At 42.9% G+C, this 23807-nt stretch overlaps 3 protein-coding genes across 6 annotated transcripts; all 3 read left to right on the top strand.

The window, feature by feature from the left end:
* Positions 1-2581: 2581 nt before the first annotated feature.
* On the top strand, positions 2582-12558 carry abcb6a (ATP-binding cassette, sub-family B (MDR/TAP), member 6a). The gene is made up of 20 exons (XM_053853160.1): positions 2582-2870; positions 3282-3796; positions 4649-4789; positions 4851-5040; positions 5677-5769; positions 6718-6910; positions 6985-7106; positions 8367-8476; positions 8562-8627; positions 8863-8988; positions 9354-9430; positions 9628-9691; positions 9765-9850; positions 9921-9978; positions 10053-10157; positions 10543-10717; positions 10788-10900; positions 11036-11130; positions 11212-11280; positions 11350-12558. Exons 2-20 carry the CDS (start codon positions 3290-3292, stop codon positions 11510-11512), a joined length of 2553 nt encoding a protein of 850 aa, XP_053709135.1. The 5' UTR covers positions 2582-2870; positions 3282-3289; the 3' UTR covers positions 11513-12558.
* A 990-nt stretch (positions 12559-13548) lies between these two features.
* On the top strand, positions 13549-18569 carry cnppd1 (cyclin Pas1/PHO80 domain containing 1). Its single transcript, XM_053888234.1, has 8 exons — positions 13549-13813; positions 14164-14266; positions 15408-15489; positions 15568-15688; positions 15788-15916; positions 15984-16045; positions 16124-16241; positions 16337-18569. Exons 1-8 carry the CDS (start codon positions 13751-13753, stop codon positions 16955-16957), a joined length of 1299 nt encoding a protein of 432 aa, XP_053744209.1. The 5' UTR covers positions 13549-13750; the 3' UTR covers positions 16958-18569.
* Positions 18570-18954: 385 nt separating this feature from the next.
* prkag3a (protein kinase, AMP-activated, gamma 3a non-catalytic subunit) lies at positions 18955-23494 on the top strand. Of its 4 annotated transcripts, none has more exons than XM_053888255.1 (12): positions 18955-19100; positions 19174-19210; positions 20932-21098; positions 21163-21244; positions 21848-21906; positions 21983-22037; positions 22116-22170; positions 22261-22387; positions 22489-22654; positions 22716-22753; positions 22884-23030; positions 23098-23494. In XM_053888255.1, the coding sequence occupies exons 1-12, from the start codon at positions 19083-19085 to the stop codon at positions 23212-23214; spliced, it is 1068 nt and encodes a 355-aa protein (XP_053744230.1). In that variant the 5' UTR covers positions 18955-19082; the 3' UTR covers positions 23215-23494. The 4 variants fall into 4 exon arrangements, with proteins under 4 accessions (XP_053744230.1, XP_053744238.1, XP_053744221.1 ...); XM_053888263.1 differs by having other exon boundaries at positions 21977-22022; XM_053888246.1 differs by having other exon boundaries at positions 21977-22037.
* The last annotated feature ends 313 nt before the right edge of the window (positions 23495-23807 follow it).

Raw genomic sequence — 23807 nt, 5'->3', positions numbered from 1 at the left:
GGAGCGCAAAAAACGTGTCACTAGACCACTGTGCAAGGAATGAGCAGCCTGATGGGTAAATAAAATTGTTTAAAAAGCACAAAATTCACAAGTTACTGAGTGTGGCTTGGGCACCCACTCACTATGTCACCCAGTGACCTAATACGCAGGTTCATCCAAGCACATCTTGTTGGAATTCAACCACCAGATGGACCAAATCAGCGGGGATTGACATCTCCACTCTAGTTAAGAAAGTCATGGGATTCCTCAGATGGGGATTACTGGAACACCCATGGAAAGGGAGGCCTGCATTAAAGGGATTTGGGCATCAGCATTCATCCTTGGCTTTGAGTTATTTCTGCTTGCTCCTATTGTAACTGTGTATGAGATTTTAAACATAACTTGGCTTTCAATTGTTCAACTTCCACTGAGAGCTTCAACAAACCTTCAGAGAATGAGCTCCATTGACATCTGCTCTCATAAGAAGTCTGGTCTTGTGGTTGCGTTTGCTCTTCTCAATAGATCAGCAGAGCTTTGCGAGCATTAACACTGCCAGAGGTCATCTACCAATAGCTTCAAGTTAAGGCTAAAGAATCCACAAAACCTGATCCTTCGAGTGAATGCCACATTCTGCACAGATGAAAGCCTTATTGATTGACCTCACTTCTAATGAGATTGAACATAGCCCTTCCAACGCCAGCGACATTCTCTCCTGACTAAATCTGGGGATTAGATTGGCATACACAATCCGGCCTGTTACCATCCAGACGGCACACAAAGGAGCAGAAAGGCTGCTGGTGAGAGAAAAGGTGTGATTGTATACAAGAATAGAGCCACCTAACAGTCTTAGAGGGCTCCAGCTGAGTGTGCGCCAGTGGGCGACAAAGGAGGAGAGAGATGAGGGCTGTGATGGACAGGACATCACATCCAGGCGAGCACAAAAGAGCTGGGTGACAAGCAGGCGGTGGACAGAAGGGCCATTTCCACTCACACAATAGAGGCAGGGAGATGAAGCAGATTAGCAGGTCTTTATGCGCTGTGAAGACTCTAAATGATAAGATTTAGCTGCTTCGAGGCTCAGTCCTGTGGGTTTGCATGAAGGTGTGGAGGCTCTTTTTTTTTTTTTTTAATTCTAAAGCTGAAAAAAATCACGGTGAATGAGATTCACCAGTAGCATGGTTTAAAACAAAATAGCGTAAACTGTAAACTTGAACTCATCAACATGAACCGGAAAATAAAAAATGACATCTGCTTCACACTCAGGAAATCAGAAAAAAATGGGAATAACGATAATAACTGGAGGTTATAGAAGAAATAAATGGGCTATAAGATTCATATTACCATGCTACAAGCAAAAAAAAAGAAAAGAAAACCAGACACACATGGGGTTGGCACATCATTGTTGTGGTCTCTCATTCTTAACTTAACCACCCATAACAAATGGTTAACCTTAACCAGGACTTTTAGCCAAACTTAAACCCAATTATAATGACCAAGTTGCCTTGAAAGTCTTCATCCTCAAATTGAGGATTAACCTTGTGGGGGTCCAGCAAAAGGGCCTCCACAAAATTGGTCCTCACTAGGATATATACGCTTGAACGCACACACATATTACGTGTTATATTGGTCTGTTTATCATCCATTAAAATGCGATGCCTTTTCAGGGATATTCAACAGTTAACGGACTAAAAACTACCATCGTAACGCCTAGCAAAGATCATACGTTTGTATAGGGCCTCACCTATTGGTCGTTAGACAACATTACAGCCTTTTTTTCAATTTCATTGTTGTTCATTGTATCTTTTTCTTCTTTCTTCTTTTGTTTGAGCAAGCAACACTTTATTATTTATAAATAGTATTATTAAGATCAATGCTTGGTTGGGTTGCTTTGAAAAAATATTCCAGTACATTATAATAACCGGTTGAAAATGGAATAGGGACCAACAATATTAATACGATACATCAACAACATGCTTAAGACCAAGACTACGACTAAATATCTCACTGATACTCAGTGTGTTACAGCTAATCGCTGTTGCTGTTGAAATGTGTATTTATTGGTATTTGGCGCTATCTGCCGGACGATAATTACGATGCAGCATGTTTTCGAGCTGGACCTGGTAATATAAAACGTGGGCGTTTTAAATGCCTAACTGTGTAATTACCACTTGTAGTCATTTTAAAAGTCGTTACAATTATTATTATTATTGGCCTCACCTGCAGTGGGAACTGTCGCCCAGGAAATGCAATCGAGTACAGTTAAGTCCGTAGTGTCGATTGCCGATTTGGATCAAACGGCACCAAGGACATGTACTCAAGCGCCATTCTTTCTCGTTTTTCAACGCTTGAATAATAAACCAAGTCCGAGCTAGTAATTTAGCACCGAAGTCAAACGAACAAGGGTTTTATTTTTGCTTTAATTCTAAAGTGTATTTGGCCCGGGCTCTCCAAATTATTTTCCTATTTATTTTTACAACAAACAAAACGTTAGTATATTATCGACCAACAGAAGGTCGAATCAATTCAGAGAGTTTGAAATATGTGCTAAAATGCCATTGGCTTACTACAAGTCGTCCTGGGAAACGGAACAGGCGTCGATGACGTAGTGTCCAAAGTCGTGCGGTATACTTTGAAATGAGAAGCGCTGCATCATGCTGGAACGCTCCTCACATTGCGCCTGCGCAATTCCTTAGGACGTTACATATTCGTGGTCGTGTGTTAGCTAATAACATGCATGCAGACTGATGACCGATGACACTTCCCGAATGGACAACGTTTCCTCCGAGCTGCTAACGTGTTTGCTAACACGCTGTGCTTAGATCGCTAGCCGCCGCCGGCTGCTGACAAAGGGTCAGTGGAGCGCATTGAGCAGCACGTAGTGACTAGTGAAGGTAAGAACACAAGGTGCCTCCTTTTTAGAACAAATGATTCATAATACGAGTCACTATTCTGCATCTAGATATGTGTATTGTGACAGTACTATGCATGCAGTGGCAGGGAAACTAGTCCAAGACTGTTTGACCCAACTTTCGTTATTACAAGTCACTGTTGTGACAAGTTTAAGTGGTAATAATTAGTGCTTTATCGTCGTATAAACGCAACGGCTCTGTGACTTTAACATCAATGCAGGTACGACTGGCTGGAGTAGTAGAAATATAAGTGTACGCGCCTGCCCTACTTTCTACGCTGTTTTTGTTGTATTAATGCGATGTATTTCGTGAATTAATAAAACTGTCTGACTATTAAGTGGATGTTTTTGCTCACTGGTTCACGTCTTTTTTTCTATTTTCCACACTCTGCAGCTGTAGTCATGTGGAGCTACTGTGAGTCCAACTCCTCCATTTCCCACACCTGGGTGGATGAAGGACTGTCACCATGCTTCTACTTCACCCTGGTCCCTTCCGTCCTGCTCAGCATCTCCTTCCTGCTCGGCACTGTCCACTGCATCTTCTACCAGAAGTTTGGAACGATGATGGAACCAAAGTTCATCCCTCGCTCCCGTCTCTATGGTGTCCAACTGAGCATTTCAGTTTTTCTGGTCCTCCAGTTCATCGGTGGGATGCTGTGGCAAATTGCCAGCAGGGATGAGCTCCCTGGATACGAGGTTCTGTACGGCTGCTTCTCAGTGCTTGGCTGGGCCTGGGCTGTCTCTGTGCTCCGGATAGAGAGGCGGAGGGCCTTGGTGATGGACAGAACAAGGGGACACAGTGCTGTGCTGCTGTTGTTTTGGGCAGTGGCGTTTTCTGCAGAGAACCTGGCATTTATCTCCTGGTACAGTCCACACTGGTGGTGGAGCTTGGACAACACTCAACAACAGGTAAGACCTGTTATGGTCCTGTAATATGAGCTCATTGAGCTAGCATCTTGTGATGGATGTTGTATTCATAGTAGTCACATATTAATCTTACACAAACATTTGTAATAGGAGTCTTGACTATTTCTGGTGGCAGTTGTCAGAAAGAGTGTGCAGAAGTGATCAGACACTGCCTGTGCACAGGCAATAACTGCCATAAACAATTAATTATTTTTCTTATCGTGTATCACAAAACTCTCACACAACTCTTTTTGGATGTCAATGCAATATTAATAGCTAAAAAAAAGATCAATGTTGAGTTCAAATGTTGAGTTGTTGAAACTACTTCCTGCACCAGGCCCACTTCTTGAGTGGATATGAGACAAACCATACCGGTTGTTAATAGCAGGCAGTATTATAATAATAATAATAACAATAATAAAAGGCTGCTAAGTCAAGAGTGTTTTTAAGGTGTGTCATCATCTGTTGCCAATCCGGATTCCACAGTAACAATCCAAAACAGCAGTCAAGCATGAAGAAACATGCAGAAATGAGAGATGGTGACACAGCAGTTGTGTTTTTGCTGAGTCATTGTGACGAACAACATGAGAGGTTGTTACTCAAAAAGTCTGCCAGTGAGCGTTTTTTCTTCAAGTATATCTTTTACTTGCTGCAAATGTGTCACCGATTGTACTCTGACAATATTTGAATAAACACATTTTTTACTAAGTTAAAACTGGTTTACTTTTATAAAACAAATAAGGATTTTTTATGTTAAAATGTTGATTCATTTTGTTGAAATTACTTCTAACCGTCCTGAAGAATTTGTGATTATCTGTTTAATACAGTATCATTCTACCGTCCTGGACCTCATAGGTGCAGTTTGCTCTGTGGCTTATCCGTTTTATTGGAACTGGACTGCTCTTCTTCATCGGTCTGAAAGCTCCAGGCTTGCCACGAAGGCCATATATGCTCTTGATCAACGAGGATGAGCGCGATGTGGAGCAAAGTGGACAGGTAACGTGCAACTTTTATTCATTGTTCAACCTCCCATGAGCAAGATTTTCTTTTCTTTTAGAGTCTACTAGGCACGACGGATGAGAACGTGTCTACATGGCAGGGATTCAGGAAGAAGGTCCGCCTTCTGGTGCCGTACCTGTGGCCCCGGGGAAACATCCTACTGCAGATTCTTGTCCTTTTCTGTCTCGGGCTGCTGGCGGTCGAAAGGGTCATCAATGTCTTTGTGCCAATCTATTACAAAAATATTGGTAGGTGTCTTCATTTGCTTCCCAGTTTCAATGTGTACTGTCTGCACTGCCAAATTCAGTAGCAATGTTTGCGGAGAGAAGCATGTCACTGAAGCAAAACCACTTAGCAAGTCCAGGCTCAGGTCACTTTTACTTTATCATGAATGGTGAAACACCTGTGTAGATAATTCTAGTAGATTAAAAGTCCAAGTGCATGTGTGAGTCACGTCACTCTGAATGTGCGATTGATCCTGAAATAAGGAATGGAACGTTCAAGTGAATCGTGTGTGGTATTCTTCACTGCTTTTGAGTTCAATATGCAGTGTAGCTAAATGAAATGAAGAAATGAAGTCTTGGAAGAGGCTGAACACGGTGTACTTCCCTCCATGACAGTACAGCAAGAGCATCAACATATACACATTTTTCTTGTTCAACTGTAAAAGTAGTCCTGTTGGTCTAGTGAGGTAGAACATTGTCTTGAAGTTGTGATTAAGACGTGTTTTCCTTTGTCTCAACGTGTGTCCATAACTTCGTAGAAGCCACGTGTGCAGCAAATTGGATCTGTAATTACAGAGTCATTTTCAGTTTTCTAAACCTGCAGCGACAATTGTTTGGCTTTTCTGCTCTTATTTGCTTCCTTTGTCCGTCTCCCCCCAGTGAATGAGCTGACTGACCACAGCAGCTGGCGCTCTCTGGCCACTACAGTGTGTATTTATGTGCTGCTCAAGTTCATGCAGGGCGGCGGGGCAGGTACGTTTCTCTCCCTGTGAATGTTTAGATGTGTCATGGGAGGGAGGGAGAAAGTTAACTCAGTAACTGGTGGAGGTATACTGTAATACTGAAATGAGAGGTTTCCCCAACATTCTGAAATAATCTTTGTCTTGTTTAACGTGAGTAGAACAACATATTGAATGTTAAGTTAAGGTTAAGGTGGCTTTTATTGTCAATTCTGCCGTATGCATTACATTCAGAGAATTGAAATGTCACGACTCGACGACCCATGCGGTGACATATATGACATTAAACCATGTATAAAGAACAACGACATGTATGACTATTACTTGCATGATGAGATGAATAAAAAAGCAGCAGAGAGGGCAACCGTGACAAGGCTGCTTGTGCACAGTTCAGTAGCTTAATGCTAAAAAATCGTGTCAAGTTAACAATGAGAGTGCAAGTTAACAACAAGACCATTCCAAACCATTAAAGTTCAAGTGGGAGTGTAAGAGTGACAGTGTAATGTGCTAATGTGGGTAGAACAGTTGAAGTGCTATAATCTACAATAAATGCCCAAACGGAGATCTGGTTGGAACTTTCAGTAATGCATACTCTTGACAAAGACCTTGTTTTGTATTGTACTTAGATAATACTTGTATGGGACTTTTCCCTGGTCTGGTCTGGTTTTCGCGAGGCTCCATCAAACCAATGTCAGATGATTCATCTGTGTAGGTGATTCAGTTGTATTTGAAATCATAGTGGATGTGACACTCGAACAGAAAGTGTCCTTTCAACGTGCTCAAGCAAAAATTCCCAAATCTCAGTAAACTCAAGCACTTGCCTGTGGGAGACCACGGCGACCAGGTGTAGAAGCTTCAGTGATTGCATCTTAGGTGTTGAACCCTAACCCAGTGGCGCTGAAATGTCCTCTAGCTTTACCATTTTGAAGTCATCATCATCACCATCACCTTCCTCTCCCAGGTGCCTCAGGCTTCGTCAGTAACATGCGCTCCTTCCTGTGGATCCGGGTGCAGCAGTTCACCAACCGTGTCGTCCAAGTGCGTCTGTTTGCCCACCTGCACGCTCTGTCCCTGCGCTGGCATCTGGGTCGGAAGACTGGTGACGTGCTGAGAAGCATCGACCGTGGAACCTCTTCCATCAACAGCCTGCTGAGGTGAGACACGAGTGACCTGCCTGTTATTATTACCGATGTTTGAGGTGGATACTGACCCAACTGTGCGTCTGCAGTTACATCGTGTTCAGCATCTTCCCAACGATTGCAGACATCGTCATCTCCATCATCTACTTCGTCACATACTTTAATGCCTGGTTTGGGCTCATCGTCTTCGTCTGCATGACACTCTACCTCAGTAAGTAACCTGATTTGGCAATTGTATTAGTAGTGAATATTCTAGAAAGCCAAATACCAAAATTGACCCAGAAATCAACTGCACAGACAGTCGTAAATAGCCTATGTGGATCTTCTTCTTCCTCTTCCTCTTCCTCTTCCTCTTCCTCTTCCTCTTCTTCTTCTTCTTCTTCTTCTTTATGCTTCTCCCTTCAGGGGTGGCCACAGCGGATCACCCTCCTTCATCTCACCCTGTCCTCTGCTTCCTCTTCTCTCAAAACTGCAAACCTCATATCCTCCTTCACCATCTCCATAAATCTCCTCTTTGACCTTCCTCTCCACCTTCTGCATAGCAGTTCCAACCTCAACATCTTTCTACCAATGTACTGGCTCTCTCTCCTCTGTACATGTCCAAACCATCTCCATCAAGCCTCTCTGACTTTGTCTCCTAAACACTTGACCACATGTGCTGTCCCTCTGATCTACTGCTTCCTGATCCTATCCATCCAGCTCACTCCCAGAGAGAAGCTCAGCATCTTCATCTCTGCTACCTCCAGCTCTGCCTCCTGTCTTTTCCTCAGTGCCACTGTTTCCAAACCATACACCATTGCTGGCCTCACCACCCTTTTGTACTCCTTCCCTTTCATCTTTGCTGACACCCTTTCATCACATATCGCACCTGACACTTTTCTCCAATTATTCCATCCTATTTCAGAATCTTTTTCCTGGTACTTCCATTTCTAATATTCTTCATGCTACTTACTGTGTCTCCACTCGATGTGCCGAAACCTGCCCACCCTAACTTTGTCCTCACATGAGCATTCACACACACACACACACACACACACTCACACACATGACTTCCTGTCTTAGTGAGGACTGTCATTAACATACATTGACATAACCCTTTCCCCAGCCTCTCCCCCTAAACCTAACCATCTAAAACAAATGGCTAAACTTAAACTTTATGCTTAACCAAACTAAAACACATTTACAGAGCTATTTTCTAAGCCTCAAAATGAGGCTTGACAAAGTGAGGAGCAGCCAAAATGTCCTCACTTTACAAAAATGTCCTCAAACTCATTCAGGTTCTCACAAAGATAGAAGTACAAGAACACATACACTCACCTTGGGTGTAGTCACTTCAAAAACATATTCTCTATCTATACAATTGCCGACTGAACGTTAAGATAGAAATGTGTGCTGTATAATATTCCTTTCTTTTGTACTGTTTTTCTATGAAAAAGTAAAAAGATACAAATACGTATTCTGATACTTGAAGCTCTGACCATCATCATCACTGAATGGAGAACCAAATACAGACGAGACATGAACCAGCAGGACAACAATGCCAAGACCAAGGCTGTGGACTCTCTACTTAACTTTGAGACGGTAATTCACGCACAGTTTAAAGTTTGTGTCTCCGGTCCAAAAAAAAAAAAAAATACTTGATTGACTGGTGTCATCCCACTGACAGGTAAAATACTACAACGCCGAGAACTACGAGGTCAGCAGATTTGAGGACGCAATCCTAAAATATCAGGTCAGATAGTCGTGTCCTTTTCTTCCGGTGAACTCTGTTTGAATGGTTTCTGCTAAGTCTTCAGATGTGCTACTGAAGAGTCGTCACATTATTAGAATTGACTTTCTGTGTATCAGATGTCCCTGCCCTCTTTAATGAAGTAGCTGAATAACTTTTTATCGTTGTGATTGTGTTGATTTTTAAAGTGCCCACTCTCCCAGACCCACCTGATTTGTCAATGTCTGTGATCCAATAGGTGTCAGAATGGAAGACCCAGGCATCTTTGGCTCTCCTCAACCAGACCCAGAACTTGATCATCGGCTCTGGTCTGCTGGCTGGATCTCTGCTTTGTGCTTACTTTGTGACTGAAGGGAAGTTCCAGGTACTGATGTTTTTTACCTGGATATGCCTGTCATGAAGGGATGTCAGAACTCCCCACTGTTTTATTTACTTGTGAGTCTTTCCCAGGAAACTCTTTTTCCCCTCTTTTTATTCTTCCGGTCATTATCCAAATCTGATGAGCGAAGTAAAGAGTAGGAACCTAGATGGAATGGTATTGTGTGTTCTCCACAACAGTCCACCCCTTGTACCAGATATGTTTCAGTCTCATGTATCCCAGTAACTGTGATCTGGTAACTTTTGATCATTCTTGGATGTGCAATTTTGTTGTTCCTAATGCTTTGTGTTATGAGATTTTATGAAACATTTTTCTTTCTTTCTCTAATGCCTTTTGCACTTCTTGTTTAGGTGGGAGACTTTGTTCTCTTTGGTACTTATATCATCCAGCTCTACACTCCACTCAACTGGTTCGGAACCTACTACAGGTGAGTGGGTCCAAAACCAGCTGAGCATTTAAATTCATGAGAAAAGAGGAACCCAAACCAAATAAGGATCAGTGTTCGTTAGTTAGTTAGTTTTACTGCTGACCATGGTTCATGTTCTGTTGGGGCTGCCAGTCCATCACAGGCATGAAAAACTCTCTGTTGATGTCTCTAACTTGTGGTTCCTTTTCCGTTGGCAGAATGATCCAGAACTCCTTCATTGACATGGAGAGCATGTTCAAGCTGTTTGAGGAAGAGGAGGAGGTGAAGCTGCCTGAACCTTTCAATCGGTCTTTCACTGTCTTACTTTTTGCTCAAACAATTCGCTCTTCTTCAGGTGAAAGATGAAGTGAATGCCGGGAATTTTCTCTTTAAACTGGGCAAAGTGGAGTTTGAAAATGTCTACTTCAGCTACATTAATGGGTCAGTACGCCCTCTATTTGTGTTTCTAGCTCACCTCAGCCTGAGTCAAGGTTGTGTCTTTTTTCAACAGCAAAGAGATACTCCGGGATGTTTCCTTCACCGTGCTGCCGGGTCAGACCGTTGCCTTGGTGAGTATTCACAAGATCCAGCGACGCTGCCGGTCAGTCTGCTGATCTAACACGTGCCTGTCCACATTCTTCAGGTGGGACCGTCGGGGTCTGGAAAAAGCACCATTTGCCGACTACTGTTCCGATTCTATGACGTTCAAGGAGGCTGCATTCGCATCGATGGCCAGGATATTTCCAAAGTAAGATCGTAGAACTGACCCGTGTATTTGCTGTATATAATAATTTAATTTATTTTAAAATGGAATTTCATCAAATGAGTTATTTGAATGGATTTCGTGATTTAAGAGTAGTGCAGGTGTTTACACCAAATTTCCACTGAGAACGTGAGCTGCAGCATTATTTTGTCAAAAAGAATGAATTGGCAGTGGAGCATCGCAGAGCTACGCTACACTAAGATGCTCCAAGCATCTTGCAGTGGTATGCTACGGTCAACTCCCTGTGGAAATCGGGGGCTGTGCTTCAAGATACAAACTAGAACCGTTGCCTTTTGAGTTCACGGATGATCCTGAACCCATGCAAAGAAAGCTGCTCTGCATCTGAGGTGACCGCACGTTCTCACTGCAGGTGAAGCAGAAATCTCTGCGGGCTCACATCGGCGTGGTTCCCCAGGATACAGTCCTCTTCAATGACACCATCCGCCAAAACATCCGCTATGGCCGCATCTCCGCCACCGACCAGGAGGTGGAAGAGGCGGCCATCGCTGGTGACATACACAACAAAATAATGTCTTTCCCTGAAGGTGACACGCGTTTATGTAAATGGAGGACAATGTCATAGAAGGGGTCCCTTCATTCAGGTGTCTCCCACAGGTTATGACACACAGGTGGGTGAAAGGGGTCTGAAGCTGAGTGGTGGAGAGAAACAAAGGGTCGCCATTGCCAGAACGATTCTCAAGGCACCGCAGATCATCCTGCTTGATGAGGTGAGGGTTTTTTTCTCTGTAAGTACAGCATGTATAATCTGCTTTTTTTCAGTAATGATATTCTGATCTGTTGTATTTTTCAAGTAATTCAGTTAATGTTCTTTGAAGTCATTAAACACTTGTTTCTCTCACCAGGCCACATCTGCACTCGACACACAGACAGAGCGCAACATTCAGGCCTCCCTAACAAAGGTCTGCGCCAACCGCACCACAATTGTTGTGGCTCACAGGTGAAACAATCTTGATTTTCTTGGTCCTATTGTACCAAGTGTTACGTTTACACTGTAATATTAACAATATTTTTCTTAAAGGTTGTCAACAATAATTGGAGCTGACCAGATTCTAGTGATCAGTGAGGGTCGAATTGCAGAGCGAGGACGGTAATAAATACTAACATTTCCATATGTGTAGAAGCTTCTTGGATATTGAGTTATTCTTCTCAACAACAGACACGAGGAATTGCTCCAAAAAGGAGGCTTGTATGCGGACATGTGGAACAAACAACAGCAGGCTCATGATTCTGACTCTTCATCAGACACTGAAACTAAAGACAGAAAGTCCGAAAAACTGCAGCCACCGTCCACATCCTCTGTTCACCACGGTCATCAGTGAATGTGTTTTTTTTTTTTTTTTTTGTACGGCAAGAGGATGCTTTTATTATTAGGCAAATAGCTGCTTTAAATGGCTGAGAATATTGTGTACAGAAAACTTAAACAATCTGTCTAAGTGTGTTATGTGCCTTGTTTATTAGGGGAAAACAGTAAAAGGGAATTTGTTTTTTGTTTTGTTTTTTTTTATTTATTGTGTGTAAATCAGTTTGCCCCGTGTTTTAATGCAGTAGTATTATCATTTTAAAAAATACGTAAATGACTGCTGAGTTCATTTATCAAAATTGAAATGGACATGATAAATGTCAGCCTTTCAATCAATCAATAATTTTTTTCTGATTCTAATCGTGACTTCTATGTTATATAGACAGTTCAGATAGGAATAATGGATTTTAAACAACTACATGTGAATATAACACTACTGTGAGAGTACGTAAAATATGTGCATCATTTAATAACATAGTTATGATATGAAATGATGAGTACAAACGCTAAAAGGTATTGACTCCTTTGAACTTCAGTTTAATTAAGCCATACTGGAAAATTTAGTTCACACTAAAAACATCATAAGCCATACAGGAGTTTGTGAATGAGTTATTTATCTCGCCAAAACAGCTTGATTTTGTTCTCTGCTCAGGTGAAATGTATTGTTTCTACATGTGTGTTTTGGTTTTTCAATGATGTGCAGTGTGCTGTGGGACTTTTTTTACTTAGATTTTTGTTTTCTAAAGTGGATAACAAGTAAATAAACAGCACCAACTACATTGTCGTTTCTCCATAAACTTTAAGATGAGAGTTCAAATAGTCATTCAGACTCCATTTGTCATATCAATGCATATCTGTTTCTACCACTTCCTGATGCATTTTTTTCCTTCAGTTCTTATTCTGTGAGTAAGCAATTCCATCTGGTAAATTCCAGAAGTGATTTTCATCTGTTCTCCTACTATTGGTGTTTCCACCTTGGTGGCCCGGCTTCTCGGAAGCCACCGACAACATTTTCATGAGGTCTGTGTCTTCCTTCAATATGGTATCAGATGAGAGATTAGAAAGATAAATATGACTGAAAGTACAGTGGTACCTCATTTTTGAACGTCCCGGAATTCGGAATTTTGAGATTTTTTGCTTCGGATTTCGAATGAAAATCCAGAACTCGAACGCCCTCGAAAAAGCCGGAGGAAACATAACGTGCGCGGACCGAACAGCTGACCCACAACGCACTTTGTTATTGTGTATAATGCAGCCAGATGAGGCGAGTCTGGGACAGAGCGTTACTTGGTTCATGACTTTGTCACAGCCAAACTGCACAGAAGCGCACATTCAGAGCTGGACACGCACCGGGCACCTCTTCACTTCTGGAGAGACGTCACTCACTCGGCAACCCCTCCCACATGCAGCGGCCACACACATAGAGGAACAGCCACCTGCAGCAGACACTCTACATTCACTCCTACAAAAGCCTATTTTAAGGCTTGGAACGCATTGTTTCTTTTTCCATTAACTGTAATGGGAAAAATCGATTCAGATTTCGAACAAATCGCTTCTTGAACGGCCAAGGGACGTTCACTATAAGTGTACTTCTGCTTGAATGGTGCACAGATGTTGGAATCATAGGACGACAGCTGAAATACAACCTGTGTCTGGGGATTCTTTTATTTCCTGCTTTTGTTTCCGTAATATTAAACATAAATTTGTGTATTCTGAAGTGTAACAACTCTATTTTTTATTTGGCAAAAAATATTCATTCATAAATGTCTGTTTCATTTTGAAACAAGAGGACACAAGCCTTCTTCTTCACAGGTGACTACTTTGTCTAATGGGCATTAGTCCACATTCGTTCCAAGTCCCTGGACCTGATCCATTTCCTGCCAATCCTCTCACATGGCTCTGATACTGTTACGGCTTTTGTTGACACACTGTGACACCATTTTACATCATTTAAGCATATGAAAGACATTCACTTTCGTTATCACGCACAGTGGCTGGGCCACATTGCGCGGACAGACATAAGCTATTTAAACGAATCCAACCAAAACAAAAAGTTGTTTTTCTAGCGTCTTCCCTCTCGGTAGAGAGCTGAACCGCGCCCTCTGTTGGCTGACATAAGTAGAACACCAGGCGCTTACAGAAGCCGCCAGAGGCTTCCGTCTACTCCGACGTCGGGGCGTGTTGCTAACTGGAGTTAGCGGCTTCCAGGCCACACGACTGTCTGTCTTATCTCGTTCTATCAAATGTACTAGCAACTATGGATTTTGACGCCTTATTTAGCGAGAAGGTCATCCAGTTTTCGGACTTCCAGGAATTCACGGTGCGTTGTTTTGCTATTCTAAAGTCACCGATGCTAAGCTAAGTTAGCCGCCATGGTCGCTTGACTCGAGTGGCAGTTTTATTACTCCGGGAACCTCTGAGAAGATATGCTCATGTTTTCATCTGTAAAAGTGGACGACAGAGGATTTTTTAGCTTTGCTTAACAACCTAAGTCAATATATGTCAACTCCAAGAAGCGGCCTCGTCCAATATTTACAGTAACGCCCGCTAAAGTTTAAGCCCAAATATTACAGCACAACACATTGTCTAGTGTTTTATGTTTACGATTGCATATGTTGATATTGTTCTACTGAAATGAACCGTGGTGAAATGCATGTTTGTCGTTGACAGTTTGTTCCCGGGCACGAAAGGTTGACAGAACGAGTGAGAAAGCGGTTGTATTATGGTCTGGACACCGACGTCACCCTCGACGCCCTCTCGTGCCCCGTCACAGGTTTGTTTCACGGACAGTCAAAACTTCGTGCGGCAGAAAAATGTGGTGGCTGAATCGGTGTTCCACACACTGTCGCTAGTGTCATCTCAAAGGTGAAACCGGTTCTACCGCATTGAAGAAGGTTAGCAGTTCGCTTTAAAGAGTAATGCGTTATTAAGCTGGAGTGAGTAGTCGCCTCTCCATCTGGTCTTTGGTCTGTCAGCATCCTGGTCTTAAATCTTCTCCAAAGTCAGGTGGCGCATTTTCCAGAAGTGTGCGCTGGTGTGACATATTCTGGCGTTCAGATTATGTGTAAGAGCAATGCATGCTGAACCTTTGTGCTAAGTGAAACCGGACCGCTCTTACTGACCGACGCTCCCAAATTGTTTTTTATTTTTCTCTCTCTGAAGTGATGGAGAAAAGAAAATAAGTTCCGAGCAGCTGCACTCTCTCAGCTCACTGTACAGACTCAACATATGAAAAAAATGAAATACAACACACCAAAGCATATGTACAAAATGTAAATACAAAATATAAACGCATACAATTAAAGCACATAAATTAATAGAACATTCCGTACCTGAAGTGATGAAGAAAATAAAATAAGTTCCGGCAGCTGCAGTTCTCTCACTCACGCATTTTTACGACATTTTCCAATATTCATACTCTTTGACACAGGCACGCACACTCACCTCTCAGCTCACTGTGCAGACTGAGGTGAAGACAGATGACGTCATCGTTCACCAGTAAAACAGAGTCACAGTAAAAGTTTTACAAAATAAATTTAGGTGAAATTTATAACAGAACAAAACAGTATTTTCCACTTGCTACAATTGCTCAGAATTTTTGTAACTAATCACGGTGTGAATACAGCTTCCAGTCTTGTACCTTGGTTTGGTTCTGGCAAATAAGGGTTTTGGTGCCTCATTTGGCGAGTGTCATCCAGTTTTCTGTGAAAACAACTTGCATCATTAGATTTGATTACGTGCCCTTTATTATCTACCTAAAACAAGGGCAGTGGAGTTCAAAGGCTGAAAATCCCTTTTTTGATAACCCAGGAAAATTACAATTTGTATACTTAAAAAATGTTTTGCATTAACACGCACCTTCACTGTTGTCCTGACGGTGTTTTGTTTTGTGTCATTTTCATTTCTTCTTTCAGACATTGCTGTGGAAATCTTTCAAAAATCGGCCCCAAGTCCAATCCGAAAACTGCAAAAGAAATATGCTGCTCATGTTTCCAGGTCACTGCAAATGCACCTCAATTCCTATATTGCAACAAACTGTTGTCCTTTTACTAAATGCTTGTGTTATTTTTACAGGGAGGCATGCATCTCTCCTTGTGCCATGATGTTGGCTCTTGTTTATATAGAAAGATTGCGGCACAGAAACCCTGAATACCTGCAGAAGATCTCCTCCTCTGACCTGTTTCTCATATCTATGGTGTGTATTTTGAGCTTCCCTTTCACTCCGTAAAAGAAAATGACTACCATCGGAGGTTTTTGATTGTTTGGATTCATCTGACATTTATTTTTGAAACAGATGGTCGCCAGTAAGTACTTATATGATGAAGGCGAGGAAGAAGAAGTTTTCAATGACGAGTGGGGAGCAGCAGGAAAGCTTGACGTCCAAACTGTCAACAAACTAGAGATGAACTTCTTGAGTGCTATTGTAAGAGTTCCTTCTGTTCCACGTACTAAGTTTGTCCACCAACCAAACGTTTCCTTGTTTCATGTAGGAATGGAGCCTCTTCACTGATCCAAATGACCTCTTCGACATATTGAGTCAACTGGAAACACGGTCTGTTTTTATTGCATTTTTGATAAATGATCATCGATAATAAGGCTACATTTTCTACCTTGTCTCATGCATCTTCAGCATTGCCCAGCAGCAGGGGGTGAAGCGAGGCTGGTTCACCTACACTGACCTCTGTGTTCTGTTGGAGCAGTCCTCATGGAGCCACGCCCTCACAGCCATCTACCAACACTTTGCCAAGGTACAGTTGCTGTAACTAGACAAGTTAGATAACATGTGTTTAGCTGTTAGTTGGTTGCGTGGGTCATGACAACCCTGTTGACTGTCCCTCCTCAGGTATCGTGCATGCTCGGGCTTGTCTACCTGACGAGTGTTGCCGGCCTCATTGCCACCACCTCTGTGCTGCACCTGCTCTCCACCGGTGGCCAGACTTTGCGTCCCCCTACTACACAGTTATCCCATATCCAGAGCGCCAACTTTGAACCCGAGGTTTCTGCTCCGGAACCACGCGTCCCGTGTTGTAATCTGGCTAATGAAAGTGCCAACCGTCAGACATCCGCATTCCCTCGGCACCACGGACAAAATCCGCCATCTGTGTCCACAGAGTCTTCTCTCCTTTGCCTGTGGGGGTCCCTCTTTGCCTCCATGGGCCACATACATCCCGATGAGGCTTCAGAGACGGACAAAGCTCACACCTGGTCGGCTGCTTCCTACTTCTGTCCTGGCTGTCTGGCCACTCTTCCTCCTCTACAGTGTGGTCTGAGAAACACCACCGCCCTCTGCACAAACAGGGCTCATGGTAGTCATCACGCTACGCTCATATCCACTAACCTCCTCAGAGCGGTGGGAGGTCTTAACTCACCCGTGGGCTTGTTCCCAGCTCTTCAACCTGGACCTTGTCCCCCAGACTCCATGTTGCCTATAGATAAACGTCAAGCACTGCTAATGCCCGGCTAGAGTTGAAGCCTATGGTGATGAATTTCATCTGCACTGCCACAAAGTGTGTGTTCCCAAACGGCTTTGTGATTACTCCTACAACATGTTTGCCATAAAATGTTGGTATTGAGTTCAGCCTGACTATGCGTTAGCTTGACTTGTCCGACGCAGATGAGAAAGTGAACAGTTTATGTTTGTGTACTCCAGCTGAGTAGTCGCGTGCAACATGTCAACGTCTTCTGTTCTCATTTCCAAGAGTTCTCATCTAAAATAAGTCATTTTGTCTCACTCTACTTAGACCTTATCTCAGTGCTGTGCCCTGACTTTCTGTGATGAACACACTTTAATTCTACTGGGAAAAGGGACAGCTTTAGTTAGTTTGAACCTATCATTTTGATACCAGCAGTCAGTTATTGCTGCTGTGGTTTTTGGCCAAAAACCCCACTATATTTCACTTGTCACTCATTGTTCAGCGTGTTATCACCAACATGTTTTTGTCATGCTGAAATGTAAAAAAGCTGCTCGCAGTCGGTGTGAAACACCAGCTTCTGAGACTGTGACCCTTAAAAGTGCCTCTCTGCTCATCCTGGTCCCGGACATGATTTTTATGAAAAATACTTTTTATCAAAGCGTTCTTCATCAAGTGGAAAATTAATTGAGCAGGTTGATTTTTTTTCCTCATCGCAGTAGCTAAACCTCAGATAACAATGTGAAAAGTCTCGTTCTGGAAGGTGCAAAGGCTTGTTGAGGACCTCTGATGCAAAAGGAGGAGAGTTACATTATTGCAGGATGTAGTCTTGTAAGTGCTTTAGCAGGGGAGGAGTCATATTTGACTGAATAGTCTGAGCTTCTGAATAACCACCCAGGATCCAGTTCTACCAGCAGGAACTCATTACAGACGCATTTAAGCGCAGCCATCGCTTTAGGACATGTCGTTTTATTGATGGTACACACGCAGGCACGTCCTGTTGAAGCCAAGTTTGCAGTTGTTGCTATTGAAATTTTAGTTTTGACATCTTTAGTTGTGTTGCCACCGTTTTTATTCCTTGAAAACGTTTTGTGGAGATGTTTCGCTGTCATGGATGTACCTTGTAGTGCGCTTTAATTTTACGTCATTTACAGGTTACACAGTCTAAAGCACTGATTTTTTTGTTTTGTTTTCTGAAAACCACTGGTTATAATTGGTCAGATTGGATTTTCTCTGATACCAGCTCGCTACTGTTATTTGAAACCTTAACACTTAAACCCAACTCACACACTGTTTAATCCACTATTCTGGAATTAGCTGAATTTGTTTTCATATATTTTGAGTGGAGAATCCTGTATTCCTTCACATCTTTGTGCTGCATACATTGAACAGAAATACATCTACTCCACTCCATCACTGTTTTGTTTTTCCTCTCCTGGCGTGTTTATATCGCTCCCTTACGAAAAACCACAGTAATGACACATTTATGCTGGAGTTCCTGCGTGGACTTTCACATCACTGTTACTGCTCCTGGTGTCTTCTTGGATTCTGACTTTGAGTTTGTCAACTTTTGCAGTGTTTGATACTTTGACACAAGAGGTGGTCTAGATTTGTACATGATGTAAACCTTGTACAAACCCCACAATAAAGATGCTTTATTCCTGCTGTAGCCTTGTCTCTCTGGAATCTGGGTGGCTCTTTCGTTTCGGCCTCATGGGGACTTGTTTTGGATGCCGCTGTGATTTCAAGGTGAACCACCACTATTGGTACATTTTCTTTTGATATGTATTCAAATATGTATCATCAGGTGATTGCTCAGTTGAGAATTTCATGTGTTTAATTTTTTTGGAATATCAAGTATGTTAGTGTCATGTTTTTGTTTTCACAAATTTAGCAATAATTGCGAACAGCGTTGAAATGCTTACTTTTATGTACAATAATGTCTTTTTTTCATTGTGGTTGGGCAGTAGGATTTCTTTTCACGGGCCCCAGAATCCCCTGGTGGCGGCTCTGCTTGCACCACACCAACCGGCTTCTGTGGAGGTGGGGCCGACGACGCGTCACATTCGGCCCCCTGCCATGGCTGGAGTCCAGAGCTCCTGAAATAGCACTCAGAGCAATAAACCGAGCGTCTTGGGTCTCCAGTAGCTGCCTCTCCATAGACACCACCAACAGAACATGGATCCTCGCTCCCAGGTTTGTTTGTCAGAAAGCTTCATCATCATAGTTGCTTAAGAAACCTGTCCTGAGGATACTTTTGCCGTCACAGGTGTCAACAGCAGTGAAGAGAAGGAAGCACAAGCAAGGTGAGAGCATGAATCATCCTTACAGTCTACTGGACGTGTGCGTACAACACCAGCCTCTGTATGTTTTGTTTACTTCCACCATCAATCGTGACCATTACGGAGCCCCTCCATACCAAAGTTGCATGCACTGTTTTATTTACACTCTGCCTCCAGAGATTAGGGGGGCATGGGTTCAATTCCCAACCATTTGGTTCTTGCCAGGACACTTCCAGGCTCATCACTTTGATATTCTCATATGAGATAAATGTCTTTTTCAATGCATTGATTCAAGTCATTCACTCCAAAAATGTTGCAATGTTGAGAAGCTGCAGCGTTTGATAGTGCCAACTGTGCCCTCCTTCAGATGCAGGCTGTCCGTTGACAGGCATGAGTCCGCCGACAGATGTCTAAAAAGCGTGAAAAATGTACTAGACGCGCGTCCAAATAGCTCAGATGGCTTGGCACTATCTTTGAAGTGTCAACAGCTATCATTCCCATGCTCAGTTTGTAAAACAGCACACTGTTCACACCTGTAACTTGATCATCAGGGTGAATAAAAAATAAACTATTTCAACTTTTATTTTATTTTCCCCAACACCATTTATTTATTTAAAGATTTTCTACTCTTTTTCTGTCGGTTTTCTTTTTCACCAGCCAGCGAATCATACACAGACTTGCTTTGGCTGTCGCCTTTCTGCGTCCTGGTCTGCTACTAGATCATATTTTTGATTCGCTTTATTGATCATTTATTTAGAAATGGTGTGCTACCAAGCTGTGTAGAAGCATAATCTCTTGATACATTGAGGAAAGATTTGTTTTAAAGCATATAAAGGATAACATGACCACGTGATTATGATTCAATCGAAGATGTTAAAATTAACTTACTAACTTACTAGCAGTAGTTCAGTATTCATTACCATTCCAAGAAGTGTAAACAGCTACTGCGTTGCTATTAGCTTTGGCTAAAGCAGCAGGAGGGATGTCGGTAGAATAAAACCGCTTGTGTGGAAATATTTCTCTCTGCTTTGAGTCAATGGCACAAATTAATGGTTTCTATATTTTATATATTTATTGTTAGGGCTTAGTTTTGTGTCTTATTTTTTCACTTTTTTATATGTTTTTCTTTTAGTCTGGGGCAGCACAAAGAAAAAAATCTGGATTTAAATCGTAATATTACGTGATTACTGCATTTTCTCTGAATATTTCATTCCAAACTTTGCCACTTTATTTTACTCCGGAAACCCCTCGCTGTTACCTACTCCAACATGGTGACCAGGTTGAACCGCTTCTCAAAAGCAGCGGATCAACACCATTATTATCTAATCTGATCTAATAGTTGATAGTTTTTCTATAGTTGACCACAGTAGTGTGTCGTTCCATTTTGGAAGAGAAGAAAAGGACGCTTTCAACTCTTTTAGTTCTCCGTTTGTCCTAGTTTGTTTCACACATCCACCTCTTTACTTTGCCGTTCTCCCACTAATGGTGCCGACACCTAAGGTGCAATGGAGCTTCACCTCCTTTATTGTAGCACATTTGATTTCGGGTCAGATTTCCTTTTTGACCCTTATCTGGCAAATGTGTATTTATGAAGGATCCATTTGATCCAAATGTGATATTATTAAGTATCCTTTTGCTTTCCCTTCACAGGTGAAATACACGTTTTGTAATGTTTTGTAAGCGTGAGCTCCTGCTAGGTCGTGACCATGAGGTCCGTCTCGTGTTTTCCTGTCTCCTTCCTGCAGGTAAAACTATGAAGAAACACTCGGTGAAGGTTCCTGATGTGCAGCGGATGCCGTGCTGGTCTCAAGATGAGGAGGCGCTCATCTACATGAACTTCATGAAGAGTCATCGCTGCTACGATGCCATTCCAGTCAGCTGCAAACTGGTCATATTCGACACCACCTTGCAAGTGAGAGGGCAACGAGAGTTTGTTCTGTTGTCTGGAGGTACTGAGGCGGGGAATCGTTCTGCAGGTGAAGAAGGCGTTTTACGCTTTAGTGGCCAACGGACTGAGGGCCGCACCACTGTGGGACAGCAAGTTACAGAAATTTGTTGGTAAGAAACCCACTTCTTCTTGTCTCGCTGTGGTTCTCTGCATAAGGCTCTATACAGTGGACATAGTCGTCATTTTGAATAGTTGTCCTCCTGACCTATTCTGAGTTTAGAAACAGATTGCTGACCTCAACTTAAAGTCTCCAGCTTAGACGGGACATATGTCTCGGTCATTTTATGATTTTTATTTATTGCCATAGGGGGCGAAAAACAGACACATAAAATAGCCCAGAAAATAAATGAGTTTTGTTTTTTTTTAGAATTCATATAATTCATATAATTATTGAAAAAAGTTTTTCAGTAGTTTGGCTGTGACCTCATGAGTGCCGCATTGATGCCAGGAAAGGGCTATTTGTGGCCCACAGGCCAGACTTTGCCCACGTCTTGTCAAGATCCTTTCAAAGATTTCATCTCCCAGGGTTCGAACTTGATACTAACCTTCCAGTTAACCTGTCACCTGATGACTCAGTAGTTCAGATGTGTCCATCCATCACACAAAACATCAATTCAGGATAGTAAGTTCAGGAAACGCCACTCGTTCATATGAGTTCTGTGCGCCAACCTTGATGACTGAGAACCTCCGCAGATGTCTCCTGTCTTCTCCAGGAATGCTGACCATAACAGACTTCATCAACATCCTCCACTGTTACTACAAATCCCCACTGGTTGGACACTGATTTATTGTCCTACTCGCTGAAGTCGTTCTCACTGTGCTGTCATATCCCTCTTTTCAAGGTTCAGATGTTTGAATTGGAAACTCACAAGATTCAAACATGGAGAGGTGAATCCTTTAAAAGTAAATGACAAACTGAAATCCTCGCCACGCTCTACGTTCAGTTGGTTCATTTGAACCTCTTTTTTGTCCTCTCCACAGACGTCTACTTACAATACACCAGTCACTTTCTGATCAGTATCTCACCTGACGCCAGGTAAAGAAGCGTCATCAAAACTAGACCTGGCTGAGCCAGAGGCAGTGTAGATTCTGTTCATCATCTTCTAACCACATCTCTCTCTTCAAGCCTCTTTCAAGCCATCTACTCCTTGCTGAAACACAAGATCCACAGACTCCCGGTCATTGATCCACAATCTGGGAACGTTCTACACATTTTGACCCACAAAAGAATCCTGAAATTCCTCCACATATTTGTAAGTATTTCAGGCCAACGTCAGGACTAGTTTCACGATTCACTTTCCTGAAACTAGTCCTGACGTTAGCCTCGACAGTTGATGTGTCTGTCTACATTTAGGGGAAGAATGTCCGCAAACCAGCATTTCTTCAGAAGCCAATCCTGGAGCTTGGAATCGGCACATTCCGGAATATTGCCACGGTTCAGCAGACGGCATCTCTATACGATGCCTTGTCCATATTTGTGGACCGCAGGGTTTCGGCGCTGCCTGTGGTGGACGAGCGAGGTATTTGGTGGAATATGAATGGGCATCTTTGTACTGATGTCAAAAATGGCTTGTCTTGTAGGGAAAGTGGTGGCGCTCTACTCCAGGTTTGACGTCATTGTGAGTACAGTAGAGACAGCACCCCCTGCCTGCATGGCTTTAACTGGTGGCTTGTCAAGCTTCCCCTTTCCCTTTCTACACAACATGAATGAGCCACTTCATGGTGTTGTTCTTGTCCATCTTTGTCTAGAATCTGGCTGCCCAAAAGACGTACAGCAATCTGGACATAAGTATGCGGGAAGCAGTAGATAGGAGAACCTGTTTCGTTGAGGGCGTTATTAAGTGCTACCCAGACGAGACTTTGGATGTCATCATAGAGCGGCTAGTGAGCGCTGAGGTACTGCCAGAGCCACCCGACCTGCCAAGGACGCACCAAGAAAGACGTCTTTTATTTCTGGCTCCAGGTGCATCGGCTTGTCCTGGTGGACCGGACTGACGTCGTGAGGGGCATCATCTCCCTGTCGGACCTGCTGCAGGCCATGGTCTTATCCCCCGCAGGTATTGAGGCCCTTTTGTCCTAGCACCTCAGCAGACGGTTCCTGGCCCAGCTTGAGCTGCATCAGTCCTGGCTGTGAACCCAGGCAGGTTGGACCTGTACATTCCCCACTTCCATGAACTCCTCCCATTCTATTCTTGGGTTGCGCCGCCGCCAACACTTGCAAACCAGCTGCTCTGCAGTCGGTTTTACAGGCGAGAACTTGTTTAGAATCTGATGACATTTTGTTGATGTTTTACAGAGATGGTGAGCATTGGGAGGGAATCCCTGCCAACACAGCTATGTAGTGCCTTGTCACTGCAGTCGTGTTCTAATGTCTGATCAAATTGATCACTGCCTACTTTTTTAATGCAATAAACAATTTTCAAGAATATTATGGACACGTCTTGTGATTATGTTTGGAAATGTTGCATTCAAGGCTTTAAGTTTCAGTCAGGAGACGCAACACACCGAGTGTGTCACCCAATGATGGGCCACAGGGGATTCATGACTCCTGTTCTAGACATTGTGAATGGCCATGGTTCAGTTCTCATTGAAGCCTTTCACGTGTGGTGTGTTCAGAAGAGGGAAAAAATGGCTTGGAACCTGAGAAGTTGGTTCCCATTTTGCTCCCTTATA

This window comes from Synchiropus splendidus, chromosome 1 (assembly GCF_027744825.2).
Source record: "Synchiropus splendidus isolate RoL2022-P1 chromosome 1, RoL_Sspl_1.0, whole genome shotgun sequence".
Classification (NCBI taxonomy): domain Eukaryota; kingdom Metazoa; phylum Chordata; class Actinopteri; order Syngnathiformes; family Callionymidae; genus Synchiropus; species Synchiropus splendidus.
Note: the sequence above shows the minus strand (reverse complement) of the source record. Positions and strands in the feature narration are given on the sequence as shown.